This window comes from Oxyura jamaicensis, chromosome 4 (assembly GCF_011077185.1).
Source record: "Oxyura jamaicensis isolate SHBP4307 breed ruddy duck chromosome 4, BPBGC_Ojam_1.0, whole genome shotgun sequence".
Classification (NCBI taxonomy): Eukaryota; Metazoa; Chordata; class Aves; order Anseriformes; family Anatidae; genus Oxyura; species Oxyura jamaicensis.
In genome coordinates this window covers 15351640-15378629 of record NC_048896.1, presented here as the reverse complement: position 1 = coordinate 15378629, position 26990 = coordinate 15351640, and the positions used below count along the sequence as shown (strand labels likewise).

Below are 26990 nucleotides of genomic sequence, written 5' to 3'. Positions count from 1 at the left end.
CTGGAAGAGTTCAGGCCTCATCCAGCCTCCCCTTGGACCGCAGGGGTCTGTCTCTCAGACTCATTTTGCCTTCAGCAGCCTTCCTGACCAAGGGGACCGTACACCATCCTCTGCATTACCAAGACCCAGATTGGTGCAAAGGTTTCCACGAGACGACAGGGAAATCACCCAGGCCACTGCCGACATGGCTTGAGCAACGTGAAGGAATCTGCGGAGGAATGGAGGACAACTGGGGCCGTGGAGGCAACGAGGCGGGCTGGAAGCTCAGAAGAAGTCGCCAAGAGGTTTCTTGAACCAGCCTTTTACGACTTCTTCCAAAAACGAAGGGAACAAGAATTCGGGTCCCTCTCTGGATTCTTGAGGACTTTTATCAACCACAACAGTGGAGCATGATTCATCCGCGTCCCAGGAGAAGGAAGGAATGGGCTTGATTTGTGTTTGTTTGCAACCACTCTGTTATTTACTGAGAATGTGGTCTGCTGATTGCAAGGAAGGCACTGGCATAGCTTTCTGGCTGCTATTTCCAGCTCTTTGTGTTTTCTGAGCTTGGGCACATTTCGCTTCGCCTTGCAGTGACCTCCTCATCTGCAGGCTGGGGGGTCCTGCCCTCTGCAGCCACCCCCAGCATGGCTAAAATCCCATTGTGCTGCTCCAAAACCCTTTGAAAGGTATTTAAAAGTGTATTTTAAGGGCTGAAAGGGCTATAAACTGAAAATAAAACATGCGTTTTTCCATTCCCTGATATTTTTGTCAGCTAGGAAGGCCAAAGCAATAAAAAAATCAGTTATGCGCCCTGCTCTGGTGATGGTCTCGTGATACATCACGTTGCGGGGATGCTGTCAGAGGACTGACATTGCTACATCTGCTCAATCAGTTTCTTATCTGGAGATAACGGGGAAAATGCTAGCCGAGGGAGGAATATTTATTAGAGGAAAAATCCCGTATTTCCTGTAGGTCAGAAGCGTCCAGCTGATTGCACAGATCCCGCCAGGCCACTGCTGGAATTCACAAACCAGGGCAGAGCACAGGGAACTTCTTCTCTCTTCTTCCTCCGTGCAGTGCTTCTTTCAGCTTTCCTCTTGTTGTTCCTACTCCATGGGCTAATTAAATCCCACCGTGGGGTCTCCAAGTGTCAGTGGGAATACCGGAGGGTCAAGGGTGGTCTCACCCCTGGGCTCCCCTGGTGCAGGCAGGAGGATGCAGCACCTGCCCAGCCCCCGGGTGCCCAGAAATCAGCAGCATCCCCCCAGCATCCCAGAGACAGCCTCAGCTCCTCAGCTCGTTGCCTTCAACTACTGCCAGCTTCTATAAAAAGTGGTTAATCTGCTTCTGCTGGGCCGGGCGCTCGGGTGGCTTTGCAGCTCTGGGAACGGAGGGCAAGCGGCCACCTGCCTCTGGCCTCGGCTGTCGCCATCCCATTTGCCATGTCTGCGAGACTTCAGGCTGGCATTTCAATAATTTACTTATACATCTTACCTTCCCCATTTTTAGCAGCATCTGCCAACTTGCGCTACAGTCGTTGTGTCCTTTCTGTGACAGATAGGTTTGGACAAGGAAGGAAAAAGGTTGAGCTTAATGGTGCGCTTTAATTGGCTTTTCATTATGGAAGCTCGGATGTCTCTGCAGCAAAGTGCAGCTAGAAATCAGTAACAGATGGGGACCAGGCTGCCAACTCCTCCCGAAATGTGGGAGTTGCTGAGGTCCAGGATTTTGGTTTGGTGTCATCACCACGGGAGGGTTTTCTAGGATCATCTCTGGCAGTGAAGAAACAAAGCAGCATCACCACCAGCGACTCCAGGATGATGGAAATACGGCACGGGAGCTCCCTTCCCATCCTGGTGCAGTTTTTGTTAGCAGTAACAAGAACACACATAGCCACTGATCTCATTTCACCATCTGGAATCAGGAACCGGATGGACACTTTGAAAGTGCTCATCCCTAAAGCAGGGACATCTCACGCGACCTTTTCTCCGTGACCTCTTTCAAGCTGGCAAATTAAAATCGTGACGTTGGACCGCAGCCGTCCCTGCCTTTTGGGCAAGCGCTGTCCAGGCTGAGTCCCACGGGGAGGGATGCTGAAGCAGGCTCAGGAGTATTTCACCAGGCTTTTGGTACTCAGGGGCTGTTGCCCAGGGGAAGGGGGGTTAGGTGTTTCTCTGCCTTGCCCTCCCTGAGGTTGCTCGGGAAGATTTTCTCCCCAAAATTCTCCAGCCCAGCCCTTGCCAGCTCTGCCTTTCGCTCAAGCAGCGATCGTGGCCTTTGCCTTACGGCAGCACCGCTCTCATGTAGGCACTCGGGTGCTCTGCAAAAACAAACATCCCGTCCACCGTGTTTCTAGGATGCGGATCACTTAGTGAGCTGGAAACAGCCCGTGCTATAAAACTTCCCACGTACGCTCAGCTTTTCGCGCACCGAGGATGTTTTTAGGTGTTACCCAGTACGACCCATGCTTGCATCATACAGCAGAGAGACGTGATAAGACGAAAAAGACCTGAAGTCTCGACCAAGGTGGATGGCAGGCGGGCTGCGGGAGGCAGCTACGTGAGCCTTGCTGCAGGCAGGCTGTTCCTCGGGCTCTGCCAACGCGGGGCCCCGGGGTGAAGATGCCATCTGGCTCGGCAGAGCAGCAGCCTGAGGACGGTGCTGGTGTGAGCGTGGAGGGGAAGGAGGGATCTGCTTCAGCATGTGCCTGTTTCACAGCCAGGTTTTCTGCAAACCGTGCCGGCAGACTGCTCGGTGCATCCCAGCTTGGGGATGGGACCGTATGATGGTGGGGGAACACAAGGGAAAGCAAGGCACTCTGAAACGTGGATCTGGAAACAGCATGGTGTTGCCCTGGGAGGGAGGGAGCTGTTGTGACTCTCTCCAGACTGTTGGGGTTCCCTGCTGGCCGTCCATGCTGAGCAGCAGGTCACAGCGGCACGCTCAGGGTACCCCAGAGCAATCTCTTGTCCCCTGTACTCCCCTGTACTCTCCTCTTCTCAGCTCAGAGAAATCCCCTCCTCCCAGCTTAGACAGGTTTTCTAGTGCTGTGTTAATGCTGAAGATGAGAAAAAAAATCCCGTAGGCTCTACATGGTGTGTGGACACCCTGCAAATCACGGAAGGACGATGGGAACACGTGTCGTTGCAAAGACACATCAGTGATGGCAAAGTTCCTGCCCGCAGCTTCGTCAGGCTTGTGATGAGTGTGAAGCTGTTCTTCCCCTTCTGATGTAGGACTGTTTTATTTTATACGTTTATTTTATTTTATTTTTAATTATTTTTTTATTTTTAATGCAGTGTCAGTGGGTTCTTCCCATTGCGTGAACAGACCTGCAGGTGTTTGGTTATGAACAAGACTTGTCATGGCCACAGCAGCTCGGGACCAGATTACCAGCAGGTGTAGATCAGCCTTTCCCCCAGCATTTCCTTTCCAGTGCTGCCGGAGGCAGCAGGGCACACGGGTTTATGCCTCCTTTCTCAGGGTCAGCAGCAGTTTCCAGAACCTGGAGGAGTTCTGGACAATCACACCTGAATTTTGCGCCATGGCCGTGCTTTATGTGCGTTGTTTTTATCCTCCCAGTACCATGCAGCAGAAGGAAACCCCAAACCTCCCGGCCCTTCCATGCCTGTGCTTCAACCCCTGGGCAATGCCTCCTCCTATAGGCTGTTGTGTTAATTTTCAGCGTTAAAAATTGAGCCTTGCTTGCAGCCTGCACAGCACAGGCACCACAGTCATAGCCTGTATCATGCCCTTAAGGCCAAGGGGACGGATAAACTGCATGGGACCGTGACAGCACCGCCCGTCACAGCACAGCAGCGTGGTGCTTACGAGGAAATAAATAATGATGGGCAGAACTCGGTGAAATTGTCCCCAGCTGGACCCAGAGCCCACCAGGCTCAGGGTACTGCATCTCCTGGGCTGGGCTTCCCATTGTGCGGCACTCACCGATGCAGCTCAGGGCTTTGGGGAACAGGGTGGGCAGGAGACAGGCTCCGGGCATGACGGGGGCATTTTGTCTGCTCACCTCACCCAAGCCTCATCGCCGTTTTCATTCACTCTTTTCCCACCCGAGCATTACCTTATTCCCCTTGGAGCCAAATGCCACCGAGGAGCTGTTTTACGAGTGGGTTTAACTGGTGCCTAAAGCATCCACAAAGCGATCTGTTGGAAATCTGAACGTGTTCCTGGCATCTGAGTACCTGCCATCGTGTTTCCATAGCAAGCACGGTGACAGCAGCGGTCATGCCTCTGCTAGAAGAGGTGACTCAGGCTTTGCCCTCGCATCACCTGCCTGAAATGCTCAGCTGCCAGCCCTGCCACGTTTTTAGCTTAAATTATCACCAGAAACGGTGCCATGGCAATGCTAGGCAACCCGCACACCAGCACCTCTGCAGAAAGCCTCTACAGATAATGATGGTGTTTAACAATTTCAATCAAAAAAATAAAATAAAATAAAAATGTCAAAACATGGGTCAGTGACCTTCTCTCCCCTTGCAAAGGACAAAGTGGCATTTACAGGCCGAGGTCCCATGGGCAGTCTGCAGGACAGGTGAGGACTCCTCTCCACAGCTTTGGGTAGAATCAGTTTTGTCCTTTCCTTTTTCCTTCCCTCCTTCTGAGCGTCAAAAGTGTCTCTGTCCACACTCCTGATATTTAAGGGAGCTCGAGGAGGAACATGCTTGATCACGTCCCCCTCTGGAGGGATGAATGCATCAGGCGCTGGGCCAAAAGCACAACAGCTGCTAAAGCCACAGGACCGTGGCTATGGAAGCACAATAAAATGCTGAAGGGGCATAAAACTGGAGGCAGGAATTTGAAGAAGCTTGCTGTGATTACCCTGCAACACATCTGGCTGGAGCATATGGCTCTGCCCTCCATCAACATTTTGCTAGTGGCCCTGCTCTGCCCCTTGCCTCCTCTCCCTCACCTAGAGCCACTTTCACCTCCCTCATAATAATAATTCATATAATAATAATTCATCTCTGCTATGGAGTAACTGCAACCCGAGTTGCCAGTTGAGATCGCTGTCCTCGTCCTGCAGTCCCGAGGACCCAAGTCACAGAGGTGAGTGGTGTCCCCAAGGTGACACGAGGAGTGGCAATGACCGGGGAGGCAATGTCATGCAAAGAGAGCATCGCTCTCAGCAGTGCTGCAGTCTGGCACGGAGCAGAAGCCGAGACGCCTTGGAGTTTTTCCATGCACAAAATATGAGATCTCCCCGGGCAGAGCAGTTCAGTCCTTGATGTGAATCCAGTTCTTCTGCAGGTGTGTGTCTCTTTGTCGTATGTAAACCATGACGGGCCAGCTGTGTAAGGGTGGGACTTGCTGCTTTTGAGCAGTAATTCCATTTTGAGCTGAAGACAGCTTCACCAGGGAGATGTCCCTCAAAACTGCTGTCCTGACAAAAAGAAGTTCTGATGCCCATGACTCAGTATTTCCATTTTCTTGGAGAACTCCCAGCCACCTCCGTTAGTGGCACAATCAGAAAATGGAGCAGGGCCACCACCTGAGCCACAAGGCTCTCCTCCCCTCATCCTTTACCCTTCATTACCTCCTCTCTCATAAAGCTCGTCCCTTGCTGCCAGTAAAGGCTTGGCATCGCGTCTCACCCAGAGCAACGCCGATTTGGAAGCAACTGGATTTAGAAACCAAGGACAGAGGGGCCATGCGCTGCAGAGTGACACCATTTATTGCCCTCTGGTATTGCACGGACCTACCGTCAGCAAAGGGCAACCAGACCTGTCGCCGCTTGATGCCACATCCATGAGCAGAAGAACCTGTCAAAGGGCTGGTGTATGTTTTACTCTCAGCTGCTGCAGGTTCTGCGTATGGGAATTTAGTGCTGACGCAAAGACACGGGCTTGCAGTTTGTCTTCCCCAAAGACACGGCGTGGTTAGGGTGTCGGCACCCTGCTTGCCGTGCAGCCCTGGTCTCCAGCTGCTCGGGTGCCCCCCCAGGGCATCATCCACCACGAAGGGCGCCTGGTGCAGCCTCAGGAAGGAAAGAGAAGCGCAGCTGGTGAGGAGGAGGTCACCGTGAGGCCAAGTCCCCCCTGCTCCCCCTGAAGACATCCTTGTGCGGATTGCAGGGCATATTTAGCACCTGGGAATCAATCTTCCGAGGTGGTGCACGGACGGGTTAACCCGTGGCTGTTTGGTACTGTTACAGGTCACTGAGAGGAAGAGGCTCTCCTGCAAGCCATGCTCCCAGCTCCCATTCTGCAGGATGCAGGGTGAGTTACACGCACAGCTGCCCTGGGAGCTCCATTCCCGGCTTGGACTCACGCTGTTTATTGTTTGTGTTGACTTGAGGGAAGAGATAAAAGAAAAAGTGGCTCCATAAACTAAGGATGGGCATACCTGTCCCGCTGCCAGCAGCAATCCGTAGCAGTGCTCGCTGTGCTGGAGATGAATGAGGAGGCTTGGAGGCCCAGGAGCAGGCAGAGCTTTCCCAGCAGAGCTGGGCAGCACCCTCTAGTGGGATCCCCGCCGTGTCCAGCTCTCGGCGAGCATCCCCTAAAAGCAGAGCTGCAGCGGGAGGATGAGGATGTGCAGTCCTTTCTGCTGCTAGTGACTTGAGGGTCTGCCGAAATCAGCAGGGGATGCTCACGCGGAAAGGTGGAGGTCCCTCTGGCAGGGTGCTGGAGATGCTGAGCGGGCTGGTCTGTGGATTGCAGAGCAAAAATCATCTCCCACACTGCCCTGGCTGAGTCCCTCATCCCTTGTATGCCTTGTGGGGAAGCAGAGCTGTTGTTCTGTCCTGCCTCCTGGGCCAGGTGGTGGTTAGGGTTAGGGTCCTGCTGCTCTGTGGTGAACACTCAGAAAAGCTGCAGCCAGACAGGCCCCACCTCTTCACCCTTGTTTTCTTTACATCCCATTTCTTTTCTCTTAGTGAGCTGAAGGGAAGATTTTCCACCTCTCAGAGCAACCTCCACACCTCGAGCATGACACGGCCAGAGCAGAAGCAGAGCAGAGCACTGTGGGGTGGCTCCAGGGAGGTCTGGGACGTGGGGAAAGCTCTGAGACCCCGAGCAGAGCTGAGATGCTCAGCAAGAAGTGAAGCAGGAGAAGCTGTGACAAAGCCCATGGCTCAAGCAAGAAGCCTGGAGGAATCAAAAATCACCTGGTGGGAATTTCCTATTAAAGAATGTCAGGCAAAATAACCCCCTTTTCCTCCCCATAACAAACCAGTGATTCTTTTGACCTGATTTATTTTCTCCATCAGCAGCAAATGCTGGATGCTCTCTTGGCACCGTGGCTCTATTAGTGCTGGAGCGGTACATGCGTCGGTGCGATCTTCCAGATAAGATGCTGCCCATGCCTGGATGACGGCCACCGATTCCAGCCCTCCCGGGTTATCTTTAGATAAGCTCAGATTGGTTTTTGCAAACTGTGGAGCCATTTGGCTGACCTGGAGCCTAAGGCAGTGACTTCCCCAGGGCAATTATATCTGGCCTGAGAAGACGTTGCTTTGTGCTGGTTAATGCTTTGCCTCTCGGTTCACACACTGCCCTTTTGTTCCCAAGCTCCACCTGAGGACTGCTGCCGCATCGACCGACAAATAACTTCTGGAGGTTTTATGGGATATAGAACAGAACAAATGGCCTCCCCTAAAATATTTCCTTTCCTTCATAAATCTTGATTATGCTGCTATATCCTTTCCAGACATATGAAACTGCTCTGAACCCAGCAAAAATTGCTAAATTGCTGCTTTTCTTTTTTTTTTTTTTTCTTTACCCCACATATAATCCCTCTAGGGGAAAGAGCACAGGACAACGCTGTGTCATGCACACGGCATGTTCACAAGGCCAGGCTCCACCTGGAAGCTACCACAAGTGTGGGTCTCTCTGCAGCCCTGGTCCTCACCCAGCACCTGGTGAGATCAGCAGCAAGATGCAGAGGAGATACCGAGCTCATACCTCCGAGAACACCAGAGGAAATCACTGGGAGCCTTTGTGCTGGCCCCATTTGGGGCCCTTGGAGTAACATTACATCTCTATAGTGTGGTTCCACCCGACAGAGCCTGCCGTAGGGCATTCCTCAGCCTTTCTATTTGTTTTTGCTGATTTCACCCAAGAAAATGGAGAGGGATCATTCTCAGACCCCAAACACAGCATATTGCCCGTAGTGCGCAGCTATGAATGGGGAAGGAAGAAGGAAGAAGGAAAACACCAGCGCTCCCGTTGGTCCAGATCCAGCACAGTGCCTAGACTTATTGCTGTGCTCAGGAAAGCAAATAGAGAGCAAAAGACAAACAGACACCTTGATTTACCAGTGAGATTAAGAGCGTGTTGGCGGAACAAGAAAGTCTTTATAAAAAATGAAAGAAGAGCGGGCGGGTGGAAAGAGCAGTGAAGATGAAACTCGGTGAGTTATCTGGGGCGTGTAAGAAAACCATCGGCCCAGCAAAAATGTGAGAGGAGAGCACAGGAGGTTAAAACAGTGGGGAAAAACAAGGCATTATGTTTTATTAATTCTACTATTTTACATCTAAATAGCATCTCCTCGCGAAGAAGATGGAGAGCGACACGCATGCCTCTCTGTACGATGTGGTTACCGAAGTGGCCCGAGTCTGGGTGTGGAGGCCATTGGGCAGGGGACAAGCAGATGTCCCCTTGTCTCAGGCTGAGGGGATTCAGTTTTCTCCTGAGGACCACCTAATGGTCCACAGCAAGCCCTTCCTGGGAAGCCCAGGTTGCCACCCGTTTTGTAGGGGCAATGCAAGAGCCATCCATTAAACGCTGAAAATACTCTGGGAATGCAGGCTGTCTAAGCACAAAAAATAAGGTTCGGCATCAAATGATGACTACAGATCCCCGCAGCAGAAAATTAAATAGCTTAAATTCTCTGCTGTGCCCTGCGGCAGAAACAGCTTTCTGTTCCCTCGTTTGGGAAGGAAGAGGAAAGGAAACTACTGCAGATTGCTAATCTTGGTCACAGAGCAGCAATCAGACACTTCATGTTGTGTCTGTTTTTGAATCCTTGAGCGTGAATGTTAAAATAACCAAGTTATTGCTGCATTTGGAGTTGGCTGGAAAAATTAATGCAAGGCACACTGTATTTCCACACTTGCCTTTCCCTTTTCCTTATTAGCTCACCTGGACACGCAATTTCCTAATTTCTCTTTGCATGAAAACTGTTTAAATACTGCCTGTATTTTTAAAAGTAATTCTCTAGGATGAAGAGTCTGCAGCAATTGAGATTAATTGCCCCTTTGCATCGCTCTTACAGCTGTTTCATCCCGCTTGCAGATGCGGGCAGGGAAATGCCTGCCAGCGAGGCTCGGCGTTTTTGAGGTTTGTTTGCTTTTGCTTCCCCAGCCTTCAGAAAGCTCGCTGTATTCTCTGCTTAAAATACAGGCTTTGATACCTCGCTGCCTACATCAGACCTGAGGCTCCGGGGGAATATTCCCGGGGAATGCTCTGTCTGGGCTCTGGTGCTACGGTGCTCAGACTGCAGTGCTACAGAGCAGCTTTCTGCAGGCTGCTGGCACTGCCTGGGTAAAGCCAGCAACCCGATGCTAATTCCTTCTGTCCTGCATTACTCCAGGATTTATTTATTCAAGCAGGAGGGTCTAAAACACCTTTGTGTGTCTGGGGCTTGGGTGCCAGGCTGGCACCTCGGTACTCTCTAAGCATTAATCAAGGCAGGCATTTACCCCCTTGAACCCTATGCAAGGTCCACAAATAATAACAAAGGTGTGCACTGCAGGCTGGAAGAGAAGAGAATCCACTCTGTGAGTGAGAAGAGGTTAAGAAGAGTGAGTTTATGGAAATAATACAAAAATCATGAATAGAAGCCCTGGTGTAGCATCTTTACTGTCCCGCAGTAAATGATACTGTGCTAATGCAGTCCTGCTGTGCGGCGCGATCGTATTTTTCTCTCTTCCAGGATGCTTGCCCCATCTAATTTACCCTCCAGAGTGCACATAATGTCCTTGAGCTCACAAATTAAGTAAGCTGTTTTTCCAAGGCACCGAACCCAGCAGGCGTGCAGCAGATACAGCTTTACTCGGTCATGTTTGGCACCCAGGCATTAACACACAGACACCTCTGAGTCCGACACAGCCTCAGTTACCTCACCAGTGGTCCCACCATAAGATGTTGGAGAAGGGAAAATGACCACAGGTCACAGTGGGATGGGATTTGCAGTATCCCTGCTCTCGCCAGCACCTGTCTCAGTGAAGCCATCGCCGCTTCCCAATGACTTGCTCTTTTATGCTGAGCTCTCCTGAAGGATGGCGTTGGGTGTATGACATCAATGTTAAAGCACATAAACTGGTGCGGTGGTTTAGGCAGAGCTTCCCAGTGAGTGGCTGGGGCTGCTCAGTGGGAACGGGGCACGTTTTGGGCTGCTAAAGCTGTTTCTGAAGCTGAATGCACCAGAGATGGGTCCGTCTGCCTTCTTCCTGGCAAAGGTCGCCCTGCACCATTCAGCTCATGTGGTTTCCAGGCACAAGGCTTCTTTTATGATTAAATTATGCATCATGATTATGTGTCTTGCCTAACGAAGACATGTAATGTGCATCCAGCATCCTGGCTGGCTCCCACAACTCCCGTTTGTTTCTGGGGCCCTTCGTTGAAGGAAGAGGAATGAGGAGACAACAGTTGTTCTCCATTCGACACTTTGACTTTATAGAGAAGCAAAACGGAAACAGAGGGCCACTTTACCTTGCTTTGCTCTGCTTTTAGTCAAAACCTCCTTCATCTCCAGCTGCTCCAACGCTTTGCTTGCACCTGGTTTCTGCAGACCTCGACATTCGCATGAATGATTTCCTGCCCTGACCTCAAGCCGCCTGCTCACGGGCTTCGCTCAGGTTCCTCAGGCTTCCTGTTTTTCTCTTCAAGCTTTCATTTTACCAACAAACTGTTTCCTGTTCTAAGGCTTCTTTGCGACTGAAATCCCGCAATTTATCCCCAGCAAGACGCGGCCGGTAAAGTCTTTGAACAACCTTCCTTCCACTAACGCTCTCTTCCTTTCTGCCAGCTGCCTGGATGGATGATGTGCGAAAATGTCAAGGCTTCACTGAGATCTTTATGTCTTTCTGGTCCTCTGCAGAAAAGAGGGGTTAAGTGGCTCAGCCACAGACAGCTTTTCAGTTACACTGGTGGGACGTATTGTGCTTTCTACATTAACTTATCAGGCAGCAGCGAGCCCTCCGCTGCTTCAGCTTTCAGTCATTTTCCTTTAGCTGTTGCTCAAGCGCGATTGAAATTGTATTTGTGAGTCTGAGAAAGGCAGTGGTTGGGTCTGCAGGCTGCTGTGCCGCCCGGTGAATGCCATCAGAGAGCCTGAAAAGCTGGTGGGGATGGAGAAACCAAGATAACCCGGCGAGGGATCACATTCAAAGAAATGCTGTGGGGATTGAATCATTTTAGCAGCAAGTCCCCCTTCTTCTTCTTCTTTTATTTTATTTTATTTTTTGCTAACTGTGCGGCTGAGCTGAAATCCCCGTCACTAAGGAAGGGAGTTACTGGAGGTTTCATTTGTTCCAGTTCGTCACAAAGCAACCTGTAAATTTCAGTAGCAGCGAAGTTTCTCATACAAAACATTCTATTTTCTAATGTTACTGTTTTCCTCCAGGCCGTGTTTTTATTTATTCCTAATTCTTACAAAAATATTTGCATTAGGTATAACCTTTTAGCCTTAGTCACTTTGTTTATCCAATCAACGCCTAACTAAAGGACTGTAATGTAACTGGTGTTTTTTTCCCCATGTTTATACAGACATAAACTGACATCTCCTCCCTGACAGTTTTGGGTTTGACTTGCTGTGGAAATACAGCTCCAGGAGTCTCAGGTCTGACAAAAATAACCGGGCAATGAATGGCTTGTAGCTGCCTTCCTCTTTGGCCTGCCCATGGACGTGGTCCTGATGCTCAAGCTGCTGGAGTCATGAAAGAGCTTTTGCTTTGCAGAAATAAGGAAACAGCTCTTCAATGCAGAAAATAGAAATGTAGAAAATGTAGAAATAGCCACTTGCTGCTCTGGAGTTTTGCAGATCCATTTACTTTTAAATGTTTTTCTTACCACCAGTTTTGGTTGTCTTTAATCCCTGGGGTCGGTGTCTCCAAGCCCCAGTGAGCTGTGCAGCTACTCCCAGACCAGAGGAGTTCAGGAGGCTTGAGCAGCCTGTCCTAGCACATACCCTGGCCGGGAGAGATTTATTCCTGACAAACACTTGTGCAAATCAGACATGAGATAGATACTTGTGCCACTCACCCTTGTCAGGTGTGCTGGGCAAGGCTCTGGAGCATGGTGAATGCTCCTTGAATGGGAGCCTGCCTGGTGAGGTGGAAGGAGAATTAAATGAGAGATTATTTAGAGAGAATTAAAAGTGTGACTTGGTAAAACCTCCACGGGATGACTGGAACTGAGATACAGTTTTATTGTGGGCTGGATGTGCTGCGGTGTCCTGCTTGTCTTGTTCTAGCCTCAGGTCTGTCAGTTACTTACGACTCATGCTATCAGCAAGCCAGCAGAGACCCTTGTCCAGGAAACTGGTGTGGGGTTAATGCATTTTGTCAGTGTGCAGGAGCTTGCGTGGGGATCAGCTCCGCAGCCTGGTTTTGTTCCCCAGGAGCTGCCACTGGGGACACGAGCAGCGGTGGAAGGGGTGCAGCTCCTGCTTGCTGCCCCTGCCTCTCACCATGGCCTCTCTCTGGAGCTCACTGGAAAGAGATGTATTCAACCCACAGAGCATGAAGCTGCTGGAGACCATCTGTGTCTGGAAGGCGGGGAAGAAAAAGAAAATGTCCATTCTCTGTGTTGTGGGTAAGAACCCCAGGATGGCCAGGAGAGGCAGGGTGAGCTGCAAACCCAGCTCAACCACCCACCAGTGAAATATCTGTTTTATTATGTTGTGCATCAAATCTGTTTCTAAAGGTCATCAACAAACCTCTTCTAACACAACACAGCATTACAGTCTCATTCTGTCTCTTCATAGATTTGGTGAAAGTTTCAGCAGGACCCAAATATTTGATTAGGATCCAAAGGTGTACGTGCTTTGGGGAATTTTGCATCTCCTTTGATCTATGCACTTCTGGTTGCTTCATCACTCTAAAGCACCTAAGAAATTGTTAGCACAGACTTTTTTGTTTGTTTGTTTGTTTTGATAGAGTTACAGGGGAGAGACTTTCCTGACAATGGGCTTCCAGATAGCACAGTCATCTGCTATAGGGTTCATTTCTGACAACCTTACCCACAGTGTCTGGCCTCAATGGCATGCTTGAGCACCCTCTGTAGTCAGTGGAGGGCAGGAGAAGTGTCTCCAAGGGATGATACAGCCACCCTACAAGCAGCATCTAAAATACATGAGTTGCCCCTGGAAGAGCCCGTGTCTCCTTTCTGGAGATATCTAGCTCAGGTGGGAGATCTGAATTATAATAGCCAGAATGAGGTACAGTGAATCCCTCCCTGATGAACCAAGAGGTGGCTATGAGCTAATTAACACTGGAATTGAATTTTGATGGGATATGTTAGTGTGGGTATCAGTCAAACAAGGCGATGCTTTTGGACCCTGTCATAGGGCCTCCCACAGGGCATGTAGCCGTCATAAATCCTGTGGTAACAGAGCTCCTCGTTCCTGTCACCTTTGGATCTTGCTGAAATATTACTTACACGTTACACAGAGCCCAATGGCCAGGTTTAAAACTCTTTGGGAATCTCTCCGTTGAATTCAGAGTACTCTAGATTAGACTCCAGAGAGCACTTCCAGTATGGAAAGGTTAAATGAAGAGACAAGCCTTGCAGCACCTCTCCATACAGTGTTCATTGCAGCCATGACTCAAAATCACTGTCTGTCTACCTGCACCCGTCCACTCCCACTGAAAAGTTATATACCGGGTTTATAATAATAATATGGGGTTTTGTTCTTTTTTTTTTTTTTTTTCTTCTGTCTCTCATCCACAGTGGATGCCTTTAAGCCAGTGCAGCCGTTTCTGGTGAAGATCAAGGTAGACCGAGGAGAGCAGTACAAGACAGCCTACAGGTGGCCTTTAGCGGAGCTAAAGCTGGTAGATGGCAAGACTCTTGATCAGGTAGGATTGATTTTCTTTTTGTGGCAAAGGACATGGCAGAGGGAAATGAATATGAAGCTAGGATCACACATGCCAGGATCCATAAGGAGATTTCTTTACTGAAATTGTTGTGCAGCATTGGCACAGGCTGCCCAGGGGAGCGCTTGAGTCACCATCCCTGCAGGTCTTCAAGAAACCTGTTGATTTAGAACTTAGTAGTGTGGTGGTGGACTTTAGGTTAGAGGTTGGACTACAAGATCTCAGAGGTCTTCTCCAGCCTGAACAATTCTATGATTCTGTTCTATGTATGGGTCCTCCGCAGCTCAGCCCATGCACCTGGATGGAGGGAAGGGCAGCAAAGGTGCTTCTTTCCTCATCTAGGACTGAACCAGCCTGAATGACACTTCTTTTGAGGAAATAATCACCACAGAAAAAAAAAAAATAATAATTAAAAAAAAAGAATCAAAGCCCTCTGCCTTCCTTCAGAGCTGTTTCCCAGAAAATGGTGCACTGGGGTCTCTCCATCCCTAGCTGGCTCCTCCATCCTGCTGCACTGCTTTGGGGTTTCTCGTTTCCCTCTTCTCATCCACGAGATGTGTGCATCCACAAGGATGAGGCTGGAGTGATGTCCTCCTTCCTGAGTCCTCCCTCTCTTTCTGTTAGGTTAGCCAAATACTTGAGTAGTTGACGTTGAGCAATGAATAGTTGACCATTGCATCGACACAGCTCCATCAAAATCCCTGGGCAAGGTCCCCCTGTCCCCTGGGACAACTCTCTCCTGAAGCTGTTTGCAGCAACCCTGCGAGATGGGCTGCAAAGCAGTGCTCTTGTCAGATCTCCAGCAGGACACTCTGTCAGACCCATCTGTCAATCCATGTTGACAACATTTCTCAACAGACATTTGCATAGGATATTTAAAGATTAAATGGAGGCATTTGCTGAAAGAAGGATTATAGAGAGCAGGAGTGGGCACAAGTCTGTGCTTTTAGGGTGACGTGAGGGTTTTGGGGAAAGAAAGCATGGACAAGATATTCCCACTCTTCTGCCAGGGCTGGCAGTGTGTCGTTAAAGTTGTTATAATTAGTTTTTTTTTATTAATGTGAATGTTCCAGGGGCCTTGGCACAGCGCCTGGGTTTTCACAAGCATAGAAATAAATGAGAAAAAGAACAGCTTTCCAGCTCTACATCCAGGACAAATAAAGTACATCTGCACAGCATGTCTGAAAGGCAAATCACGCTTGCAGGTTTGCAGGGCATCTTGATCCTATGGTTAGAGCTGAACTGATATTTTCATTGTCTTACATCTCCCTGTGCATGCTTTCATCCTGCCTGAGCTTTCTTGTAGCAGATGGGCCTGGCTCCTCCAATCCTTCTGACCTGCCTCGGCTCCTGAGGAGCAGGGATTAGGAGATAGTTCCTGGATTGTCAGTCCTTTCCCCATCATTTGCCAGCACAACGAGACAAACTGATCATACCCTATCTTACAGGGAGGCAAATAGAGAACTTGCTTGTCCTTATGGCTAAAGCTTTCCTGTGACGCCCAGCCTGGATTCTGACCCACATCATCCCATTTGTGCTTGTGCTGTGCCTGTCCTTTAGACTGCACAGTTTTTCTGCTTTGCAGATGTATTTTTAGTGTGCAGTCACCTCCCCTGTTGACCTTCCTTTGGGCAGGTTAAGCACAACAGCCTCACAGTCTCCTCTTCCGTGCTGACATCTCTATTCCCTTCTTCAGACCTGGAGCTCTTTTCTTTGCCTCTTCCAGGCTGAACTCACCTTTCCTGAATGCTGGCAGCCAGAATTGTCCCTGTTACTCCTGGAACGGGACCTAGTCTCCAGCTGAAGCTGCTGCACAAAGTCCCCAGGCAGGGGAGCCGCTGTAGGCTGCAGCCAGGGCACGCTGACACGGTGCCGCCACGAGACCCCAGCACCAGACGAGCTTCCCAGCACAGCCCAGTGCTCAAATCAGCCCAGTCTTTCCCTGGTGCATGGCATGGCAGGTCCATGAAAATGCAAATAAGACCTCCCCACCCTTTCCCAGCAGACAGCCTGGACCCCAGCCCATGGGATGACATTCAGTATGCACAGCAGGGGCTTGGCCGTCGGGCTGCTCCGCTGCGCCCCAGCCCTGGCACCAACAAAGTCCTGACACTGCAAGTCCAGAGGTGCTAAAGCTACAGCTCCCTTGACCAAAACAGCATTAATATTTATGAAGCGATTAGCAGAGGCCTCCCTGCTTTAATAGCTCCTCGTAAGGCAGGCTGTAAACCACGCGCCCTGTAAGTCCCCCCCCAGGCATCGCCGCTCTGCGCCGCTGCAGGGGCTGCTACGGAGCCTGCAGAGCAATGCGGGGGCGAGATGTGCTGCTGCAAGGCGTTTGGAAAGCGACCCTTAAAGCATCGCAGGACTGCATAAATCCGCACCGACTCTGCGCCTGTTACGATGATTAGTACCGATAATTATGAGAGCAGCTTCTAAATTCTCCAGAAGAGGAGATCAGGCTGTGCTGCAGAGCTAATGAGATGGTGCAGGAAGGGGGTTCTTTCTGTGGGATGTTCCTACTGCAGCACCCTCTCTTATTCTCTCCACGCACACAAACTGAGTAGTGGCAAATGCAAAGACGCCAATGGCTGGAGTTCCCCCTCCGTGAGACTGCATCCTTTGGGCATAAAGAGCTGTGGACACTTACATGGATGAAAACCACATGGGGAAAACACACGCTCCTGCATGTCCTGAGCCATTGCCTGTAGCTGGGGTAACCCGATGTTCTCAGGAGACCAAACGCAGGGGAGATCTGTGCTTGGCAGCAGGTAGAAGTGCTCGCAGGGTCACTATGACATGGGAGAGTGCTGCCTCCTGGCCATACACTGAGCCATGCTGGCAAGGAGGACATACCAACCAAAAGTTGGCCTGAGAGAGTTTGTTTGCCTTCCCTGGCAGCAATTGGGGTTGTTGGAGATACAGGCGAACCTGTTTCTGGGTTTTCTCTGGATTTTCCCAATTCTCGAGTGAAGAGAGGTTTGAGATTCCAGGTTGGCTGGGCAGTGCACAGACGAATATCTGCAGCGGGAGGCAGGCGGGTGCTGGGCTCACTCTGAACACTGAACTCCCGTTGATTCAAGCTTTCTCACCCAGCACATCGTTAAGCTGCAGAGCTTATTGCCACAGGACGCTGTAGACACCAACACTATGAATAAGTTCAAGGAACTGTTAGAGGGAATCAGGGACAGGAGGTCCTTCAAGGGCTGTTAAACACGGCGCTGTGGTACAACCTCTGGCTCTGCGAGCTGCTGGAGGCTGGCAGGGAATCCTGAAGGCAATATCACTCCGGACCTGCCCTTTGAATGCTTTTCTCCCAAGCATCTGCTAGTGGCGGCTGTCAAAACTGATCAGCGTCCATCCGCCAAAACCTGCAGCAAAAGGTGAGAGATTTATGCAATCTGAAAAGAGATCAGTGTGCTGCAGCAGGACACCAGGACTGGCTGAGTGCTTGGCCTGACCTACTGTGAGCATCCCAGGGTCCCCTCCTGGGGTCAGAACCACTGCGCATCCTGTTGTTTTCAGAGCTTTTATCACACCTTGGATTATTTGCAAAGCACCATGACCGCACCTCTCCAACCCTTCCCAGTCACCCTGAGATAGCAGGGAAAGAAGGAACTGCCAGTAATTGCTGCAGCTTCCTGGGGCCACCGAAATCCCCAGAGCTTGGAACCGCAGCAGAGTTGTGTCTCCCTCCTCCTTCTGCCTCCGCCAGCTTTTCCTCCTGGCGCACAAGGTGTTTTCACAGCACGCAGTGCCTGTTATTAAAACAGGCTGCCAACCTGCGCACGTGATGAGGCAAGTGGTGTTTAATTATTGATGAGGTAATTAACTGTTGACATCTAGGCGAGCCTGGATTTTGACCTGCACTTCGATAAGGTTTACAAGTGGACTGCTAGCAGCTCTGATGAGAAGAAAACCTTTATCAGATGCTTGTGGAAGCTGAACCACCGATTCCTCTCCAGGGCTATCAAGTTTGTGAATGTCCCCTCCTGTTCAGTGGAAGGTAATTAATTTCCTTGTCACACTCAGAGCATTGTTTTGGTTTTTGTTTTATCATCACGGTATCCCTCTGTCCTTGAACCTGTCGCATGCTATGCTGATTTTGGAGGGCTTCTCATAGATGCTGCATACACTCTGGGTTGGGCAGTCAAGTGTTGGTAACACCAAAATATATTTTATTTTACAACCTGCCACTAGTGGTGCATTTGACAAAAAGAAGCCTGTTCACCTCTGAAATTCGTTTCAGCCTTGTATAACATGTCACCATGCCCCTACACACAGTCCTAGGGAGGTGAGTAAGTAAAAAACACAGCCAGAGCTCAAACTAAATTTCAGATGCCCATTTTGTCCCTGAGAGAGCTGACTTTCCTTTATCCCATCCACACATTTCCTTATTCCATGCTCTTGTTCTAACTGACCAGCAGGCTGAGACCACTGGACTCGTGTCACTTGTGACCCCAGATGGGACTCAGTGGCACCCCAGGGAGAGCAGAGCTCATAAAATGACAAAATTTGGCTGCATCCACGTCTCCTCCTGTCCACGCAGGGAGACAAAGGCCACAGGAAGACAGGAAGGACACTGCGGAGACTGAGAGCCAGGAGGAGCTCAGTGCCTACCAGGAGATGACACCGAAGGAGGCTGCGGATGTGCTGAGGCTGATGGAGGAGTACGAGCCCCTTGTGAACAACTCCGTGGCCTTTGCCGAGCAGCTGAGCAATGACCTGCACGTGCTGGATGAGGTGAGGGGGGTGAGGGCTGTGATTCAACAGAAAAATGGTGCCTGGCGTGGAGGGCACTGGATCGAGTCACTGGGCATCATCAGCCCTTCCACGTGCTGGAAGCACTTGGTCTCAGAGATGTCTCGGTGCTGTGCTGCTTCATCCCAAAAGAGATTTCCCCCAGGAGGCAGGAGGCTACTGCTGCTCCCCTCCTTAGGGTCAAGGGTGGCCCCACCGTGCCTGTTGCTGGCAGAGTCTAAACGAGCATCTCCTTGGGGTGATCCCTTCAGAACCCCCAGACCTGCAGCAGAAGGCATTTTTTTTTTTTTTTTGGTGAAGGAGTCCAAAGGCACGGCCTGGGAGTCCCCAGCTGATCTCAGCATCTGTGGTGGGCTGCCCAACAGAGGGGCTTTTGCTGGGACACCTCCTAGCCACAGACCCTGCGGGCAGTGGGGCTCAGGGAGGACCAGAAGCTTTTGCTGGGAGGTAGCCAGGTGATTGCAGAGGCCAGCGCTCCCTGCAGCCTGGCAGCCCGGCCAGAATTAACATCATTGCTGATGAATATCTGCCTGCACCAGCAGCTCTGTTTTCACTGCGCTTGGATATCAGCTTGCGTGGCCTCTTTCCAATGACTGCGGGGGGAACAGAGGCTGACCCGCTCATCTGTAGGCACACCAGGGCAGAGAAGCCCGCGGTCGGTCAGCTTTGGAAGGAGCAGAAAAAAATAATGGCACGTACACAGGGCCTGAAGGCTGCGGAGCCCAGAGGCACCAGGTTGTGGGTGGAATGGTAGCAGTGAGGGGCTGGGTTTCTGAGGGCAGTAAAGAATTTCTTCCCCATATCTAATCTAAATCTACCCTCTTTTAGTTTAAAGCCATTACTCCTTGTCCTAACACTACAATTCCTGATAAAGAGACCTGCTATTGTATCTGGTGCTAGGATTTTATAGGCAGGTAAATGGAGAACAAACGGGAAAAAACAAGCCAAAGGAAATATTCTAAAACATAATAGAAACCACAAACCCTAAAGCCAACCTCCTTCAGCTCCAGTAGCTGCTGTATTCCCAATTTGTGTCTCCGTATGAGTTATGCTTGGAAACTTAAGTAGTTAATCTGGAAAATCGAACTCCTGAGGGCTGTTCCTGCTTGCTCTCATACAGGCACTTTGCAACTCCATTTCCCAGCTATAAAACACACTGCAAGGGCAACCAATAAAAATCTAAGTTAAGTTATTTGAGTCAAAAGGCACTGCCGAATACATTATTTTAATGCCCTCTAACGAATAAACATTGCTTACTGTTAATGCAAATTAATTAATGAGATGTTTCTATTTGTAAGGCTTGATCTACGATATTAACTGTAATTAATAGCAGCAAGTTAGACCAGCACATGCATATATTTAGACGTTTTTCCCCCACGCCCCAGCGATAACACCTTGTGCCACCGTTGCAGCACTAATCAGCCTCTGCTAGCCCATCTCTTCTGGGAATGGCCAAGCAGCGTGCCAACAGCCTAGAGGCTTCGGAGGGAAGGAGAGCATGGCCAGGGCACCTGGGGGGCCTGATTTCCACATTGGTATTCCTACGTGCTCGCAGGACCCCAGCACACACCAGAATTCATGCGTCTCCCAGCGATTTTGTGCACAATGTCTGGTGGGAGCACGATTACCGCTGCCTGAGCGGCGATGTTCTGGAGCCCTTCTGCCGGCGCTGCCACCGGTGATGATTTGCTCTCAGCCACCTCCTGTTAAGCCCTAACGAGACAATCCAAAAGCAGAGCAGTTCTCGGCTTGTGGGAGGGTTGTGGCTGTGGTTTAGGAGTGTTTAATACAATGCAAAGGTCCCCGGTGTGTGGCTGGAAAGCGGCAGTCCGGCAGCGGGGCTGTTTGCTCCCTCACAGGTCCTCATGCTGGGCTGGGCTCCAGGCAAAAGGAACATTTGCTTAACATCGTTGTTGCTTTCTGAGATGAGTATCATGGACCAGAAAGCCCCACTTCAATACCCAGCTACTGATCTATTGGAAACTGAAATCTCTGCCTGCCCTGCCTTCATGGGGCTCCCAGTGGAAAAGCTGCAGCTCTTTGCAGAAAGGCAGCTTCATCTCTCCCTTCTGATAGAGACTGCTATGATCTCAGGTTTTCTTTTCTACAGGATTTATCTGAGCTTGCCAGACCCTCTGTGAATCTGTCTACAGCTGATACCACTGCCCCCAGCCCTTCCTCCCATGCTGTCAGCTGTTTAGCACCTAAAACTGCACTGCATTTGTCATGGGAAGTTGTAATCCATGCTTTGCCCATGATAATGAAGCCACCAGATCCAGGCAGGGGCTGCAGAGTGGCTCTCATGCATTCTAGGAGCACCTCTGTGACGCTCCGGTGTCTTGTCCTGCACGTACCACCTCTAGATCTGGAGCTACCAGCCCATCTTTACTCCACTAGCAGTGGAGATAGAGCTGGAAGAAGAGAAACCTCTTGACGTGGGGATTATAGATGGCCAGCAGCTACTGTGCAGGAAAACAGCTTTCAGACACTCCTCGTTCAGTGCACAGGGGAGGCCCAAGCCACAATAACCTGACTTGGGTGGACAAGACTTTGCTTCTCTCCTTCCGAGCATTTCCTACCAGAAAGCTGAGTGTGGGACATACTGAGGAGTGCAGATGCTGCCCTTCATTTAATAAAAAACTCATCAGATAATTGAAATATCTGAAATGACAAACTCCTTTAAAATCTTGATTAATGCAGAGAAAGATAGCAGTCTGGAAGACTCATGCCTCCCATGCTCATGTCTATAGATTATTTTCCTTGATATCCCGCATGGTACTTAGGCCCTGAAAATGATACAATTAACATTTGGAAGTGGTTAATCTCTAGCGGAGCTTGTCATCAACAATTAACATGCTGTCACATCTCTACCACCCGTCAAAACAAATGCCCGAGACCTCCGGGGGCAAATAATGCCTTCAGTTTCCATATCAGAGACACGTATATGTGCATGTCTCCTGCATGATTTAACTGTTTATTGATTCCACTGCCAGAGCAGCTCAGCTGGGCAACAGCCTGGCACCTGGGACTTGCCGATGTAGAGTTTAGCTGAGTGCAAGGATAAGACATTGACCTTGTGCTGATAGCGATGCAGGACAGCTGTTTTGCACGTTACGATGATGAAGACTCTGCTTTGACTTGGGTGGATGAAGGTCAGGATACCTTGCTCTAAGATGGTGCTGATCAGCCCCTGGCACAGTGCTGAAGCCCTCTGTTTCTCCGTTTCACAGGCCAACCTTAGGGCCATCATCTCTTCTGAGAAGCAGGTGACAAAGCTGATGAGCTTCATTGATGAGGCCCTGGCAGAGGTGGCCAGAGTGGAGGAGACCTTGCAGGTTTACGATGAGCTACTGGGAAGCGTGAAGCAGCAGATGGACCACATCCACCAGGAGAACTCCTTGCTACATCACATCCTCTCCAACAAGACAAAGCTGATGGATGAGATCCTCTTCCTCACGGTATGTGGGTTTGCAAAGTCTTCAGCCTGTTGAATCGGTTCCAGAAGCTATCAGTGAACCCCAGACCCTGAAAACTGTTTGCAAAGGCTATGGAGCTTCTCTGGCCTAGAAATGAGGAACTTTGTCTTGATAACATAAGGAAGGACACACAGCTGGGATGGGCTACGGGTAGACTGGTGGCAGTCACGATGCACAGTGCCCTCACTGTGGCCCAGTGCTGTAGAGGGACCCCCAAAGGTCATTTTCATGGGCAAGGTGAGCCTCAGTCTATGTAACGGCATATGGAAAGGCAAGCTTTTTACCAAAATAATACACCATAAATACAAGAATTGTGCTGTAATCCTCAGCTAATCCTCACTTCCACTGGCTATGGTGATCTCTACACCACTGACCTTTTTATTTCTTAGTCACTGCATTTTCCTTAGCTCTCCCTTCCTCCTGCCATCCACCTTGCTGCCAGTAGCCATACCAGCGTTGCCAGCCCATTTGAAACTCAGGCTGAGCCCCTCCGCTGGCACTGCAGCTGTGACTGTGCAGACCTGTTTTTTTTTGCTGGGGACAGAGCAGCACAGCCTTCTCGATGGACAATTGCAGCCTGGCAGCTGAAGGTAGCACTTGGCTGTTTCAAGCCCGTAGGCTTCCAGGTTGAATGGAAAGGGATACAGAGCTGGAAGTGTTTGCACCTGCTCTCTTCTTGCTTTGTTTTCAGACCCACCTCGACCTTGGCAAGGAGCACTGCGAGGCCCTGAGCCGGGCAGACCTTTCCAGCCCCAGCGGCGTGAATGCCTGTGTTGCTGCAGCAGAGGCATTATCTAGCTGCATGAACATCCAGATACAGCCTGGTAAGGCGAGGGCAGAGATTTACATCTGCAAAGGGCAGAGACATCAGCTTATCTGCCACTTGTGCTGCTCACGCACCATTTCGCTGTGGCACAGCCAGAGAGATGTACTGGCACACAGGCTGGCAGAGGTGGCTTTCTTCTGAAGATGTTGCTGGAGCTTCCACATCTTCAGCAGCTTCACCTAGAAGCACGGTCAAAGAGGGATGGGAAAGCCAATGTTACATTACCTCTGTGCATCTGTGGAGAAATATAGCTGGTGGGAAATTGAAATTAGCATTGAAAATGAGGCAAGGGGATGGTAAGCTTCTGTATGATTCCTCTGAAGACTTGGGTGAAAGGCACCATTGTGTGCCATCTGTGTGTACCACTCTCAGAATTCAAAAAGGAGTTGGTGGAAAGATGTGTTTAGAGATTGTGGTGTCTTGGGGCAAGTCAGTGGTCTGCACCTAAGAGTGGAAAAATGGTCATTCTGTGTAGCAATTCCCACCGTGGGTGGTGTTGGAGAGCTGCTGGTGTGTGGGACTTGATCTGGGCATGAGTGTTTGTCCTGGACCGTCCTGATGAAAGATTTGCAATTCCTTTTTAAACTGCCTCATTGTCTCTCTTTGCACAGTATCATCTCCCTCTATTTGTTGGTTTCTGGGGGGCAGCATTCACCCCAGAACTTACGCCTTGAACACCTCTTGCATTTGTCAGGCTGCTGGGTGACAAAAGGCCCCAGTGCCGCTCCGTGCCACTCTAACACCTCTCCTGCTTTATCTTGAGGTTACCGAAAGCTACAGGCTGTGGCGGAGCAGCTGATCATGTTTGAAACACTCAAGCAGAACTTTGAAAACAGCTTCATCAGTCACGTTACAAACATCTTTGAGCTGCAGGTGGGCTTCACTCTTCACACAGCAGCACAACATTCTGAGGAACTTGAATATCCTGGTAAATTAGCACCAGTGGTGTCGGGGATGCCACCATAAAGAATTCTCCAACAGTGTCTCCCCAAAGGCACCTTTTCATATACTTTAACCCTGAGTCATTAATCTTCGGGTCACGTTACAAAGAGAAGTGGTCTTGCTTTAGATTTTTTGCTTTATATTGTCTTGTTTTAATTCAGGAGTGGTGGTGGCTGTTCATTTGTTTGTAACACAAAATCCCAGGAGTAAACCCAATCGCTTGAGCCTTTGATTAACGTTTTCAAATGTTCGTCATGCCATATAAAAAATACGGTGGACATGGTGAGGAGAAGTTTGGAAGGACAATGTGACTCTTCTAGATTTCATTTCATGAAAATGAGTTGCTCCAAAATCCTTAGCATTACAGCCTTAGATGCCTAACATTCACTTTCAAGGGTTGCACCTAGGAAGAGGTGTTTCTGGCAGGGATCTGTGGGATCTCCCTGTGTCTTATCCTATCCACTGCATTTAGCCACAGCATCCCACAGTCCCATGTGATTAGGAAACAACTGTTTTCCAGAACTTCCTGACGCTGTTTTATTCAGCTCTCTCTGCCCTTTCTGTTGCTTTAGGGCAATGCTCAGGTCGATGCTCTCATGCAGCCCTTCGACAAGCTCTCTGCACCAAGCCATGGTCTCCACCATGAGGAACTGGTGCCCTACACCCCGCTCACGGCCTGGCTGAGGAACGCCAACCCAGTTCTCTTCTCTGATCTCCCCAAGGTACGTCTGAAATCCCGAACAAATTTCCGTCCACCAGGTCAACTCACAGTGAGAGCTTCTGTTCTCCAAATCCCTCCTTGGCTGGACATCCCTCTGGTGAATGTGCACAGTAAGATGAGCCACATTCATTCATACAACACTTCGTTGTATTTGATTCAACTGTCCTTTATTTGTAGAGTTCTGGGAAGCCTTTAAAATCCTTGGTATCTTCTGCTAATACGGACTTTGTTAAGTGAATGAGATGGTTCCTTGTATATATATAGAGGTTGGACTCGATAATCTTGAGGTCTCTTCCAACCTAGAAATTCTGTGATTCTGTGATATCACTAAGGCTTGGTTTACATTTTTCTTACCATCTTTTGCCTTTCCAAAGATCTTACACCCCATGAACTTTAGGTCCATCTGATGACTTTTGCTTTAACTGGGCAGCTGAGGAAAAAGCTCTGAGATGGGAGCTGGTCACGGGGAGGTGAGATACAGAGGAAATTCCTGTGCCTGTCCTGTCATTCCAGGTCTATGCCCAGAACCTCAGCAGACTCTACGACAGGGAAATCAAAGCCTTTTTTGAACAAGCCAAAATCCTCTTGTTGGGAAGAAGAAAAGGAAGTAAGTGACTTTCAGATGTGACCTTCGTGCTGCTGAGCAGTGATTTATTTGCAAGTAGGGAACACAGCAATCATCCCCTATCAGGGTGTTACTGTGCCATAAGCTTCCCTCCTGCCCTGTGGCCGGGTCTGCATCTGGCAGCAGGCGACAAAGCTGGCTCTGGTGTGCACCAGGTGGTTTCTGTGTGAGCCACGGCCCCATGTATTATTCAGCATTGTTTAGCTGTTTCTCAGGGCTGTAGCTTCCACGCATCTTGCCGTTTCAGGACTCCCAAATGATGCATGGGTGGCCGGGATCACGTCCTGAGGAGTCATAAGCGAGGGGAACATAGGAGTGCCTGGCTAATGCCTGGTCCATATTTCATACAAGCAGAGCTGGTCAGGCACTTCTCCCTGTAAAGAGATGGCACCAAGCCCGTCCCTGAAGACACGGGTGTATTCATAGCAGTATTTGTGAGAACAGAATGATTTCACAGTGAGCTGGCTGTGGGGCTGTGTTGTCCCAAGGTGATCATTTCAACAGGAATGGCTGCATCTGACTCAAAATATTCCAGTCAGGTGTTTCTGAAGATAAAAAGAGAAACTGATCCGTCTCCTCTGGAAGTTTTTGATTGCACAGAAATCACATTTTCCTTCAGAAAAACAAAGCACTGTAATGGAAAGTTCCATGCCAGCTTGGCCCAGCTTGAATGTCAGAAACCACTTCGCGTGGTGTGTTTAGTCCATCAGAGCGCTAGCCTGGCTGCTTTCAGCTCTGCACCTACTTCATCACTTGTCTGCGGATCCCAGGGGACACCACGCATGCTGGCTGGAGCTGGAGGTCAAAGGAAAGAGGGCTGGTGCCTAGTGGTGGCTGAAGGAGCCCAGCCAAGGGCTCTGCCTCCTGCCCAGCCGACACTCGCTGCATCCCTGGGGCTTGGAGCGCTCAGCATCGCTTCCCTCTGCATCACAGCAGGGGCAGCAGCTCCCCCGGGGCAGTGCTGGCCCTGGCTGCTGGCTCTGCTCACCCCCTTCTGCCCCCCCCCAGTCCGGGCTGCGACGCCCAAATGCCAGGCAGCGGTAGGGAGTAGGATTTTCCCACAAGCTAAGGTACTGACCCTTAATTAAAGTTTTCCCTTTTTGAAATTTTGTAAGTAATGGGGGAAAACACCTCCAGGAAAACTTTTTATAGTCACCACAAACCGATTTTTCCATGCCAGAATGATTTGCCAACCTATGGAGCCAAGAGAGAGAGAATTATCACCAGACTGAAAAAAAAAAAAAAAAAAAAAATCAAAAATAATCAAGAACTCTCCAGAAGAAAAAGAATAACATAAAAAGCATTAAAGCATAAGCTGTGCAGGGAAAGTCAATATGACATTATTACTACCCTTGTAATTTAAAAACCAAAAGATAACAAGCAATAAAATCAAAGGGACAGGCTGAAAAACTGGTAGTAGGAAATCATTTGTGCACAGTGCTGTTAACCTGCTGTACTTGTTGCTGCAAGCTGCCACTGATGCTGGAGGAAGCAGGAAAGCCTATAGCCAGAAGATAACAGGAGAATAAAATGAGGCTATAAAAATAATCCCAGGATAATACAGAGATACAGAATTTCTGGAAGAGGAGGGCATTTCA

General features: G+C 49.8%; 1 protein-coding gene across 2 annotated transcripts in view; it reads left to right on the top strand.

Moving 5' to 3' along the window:
• The first annotated feature begins 10850 nt into the window (after positions 1–10850).
• The window catches only part of LOC118167037 (exocyst complex component 1-like), a 24989-nt gene continuing 8849 nt past the window's right edge, over positions 10851–26990 (top strand). For both annotated transcript variants that reach the window (XM_035326249.1, XM_035326248.1), the window contains exons 1-10: positions 10851–10918; positions 12565–12758; positions 13896–14023; positions 17888–18047; positions 18591–18784; positions 22033–22260; positions 22970–23102; positions 23868–23977; positions 24619–24768; positions 25281–25374. In XM_035326249.1, the coding sequence (XP_035182140.1) occupies positions 12635–12758; positions 13896–14023; positions 17888–18047; positions 18591–18784; positions 22033–22260; positions 22970–23102; positions 23868–23977; positions 24619–24768; positions 25281–25374 (1321 nt within the window). In that variant the 5' untranslated portion in view covers positions 10851–10918; positions 12565–12634. The remainder of the gene's footprint in view (positions 10919–12564; positions 12759–13895; positions 14024–17887; positions 18048–18590; positions 18785–22032; positions 22261–22969; positions 23103–23867; positions 23978–24618; positions 24769–25280; positions 25375–26990) is intronic.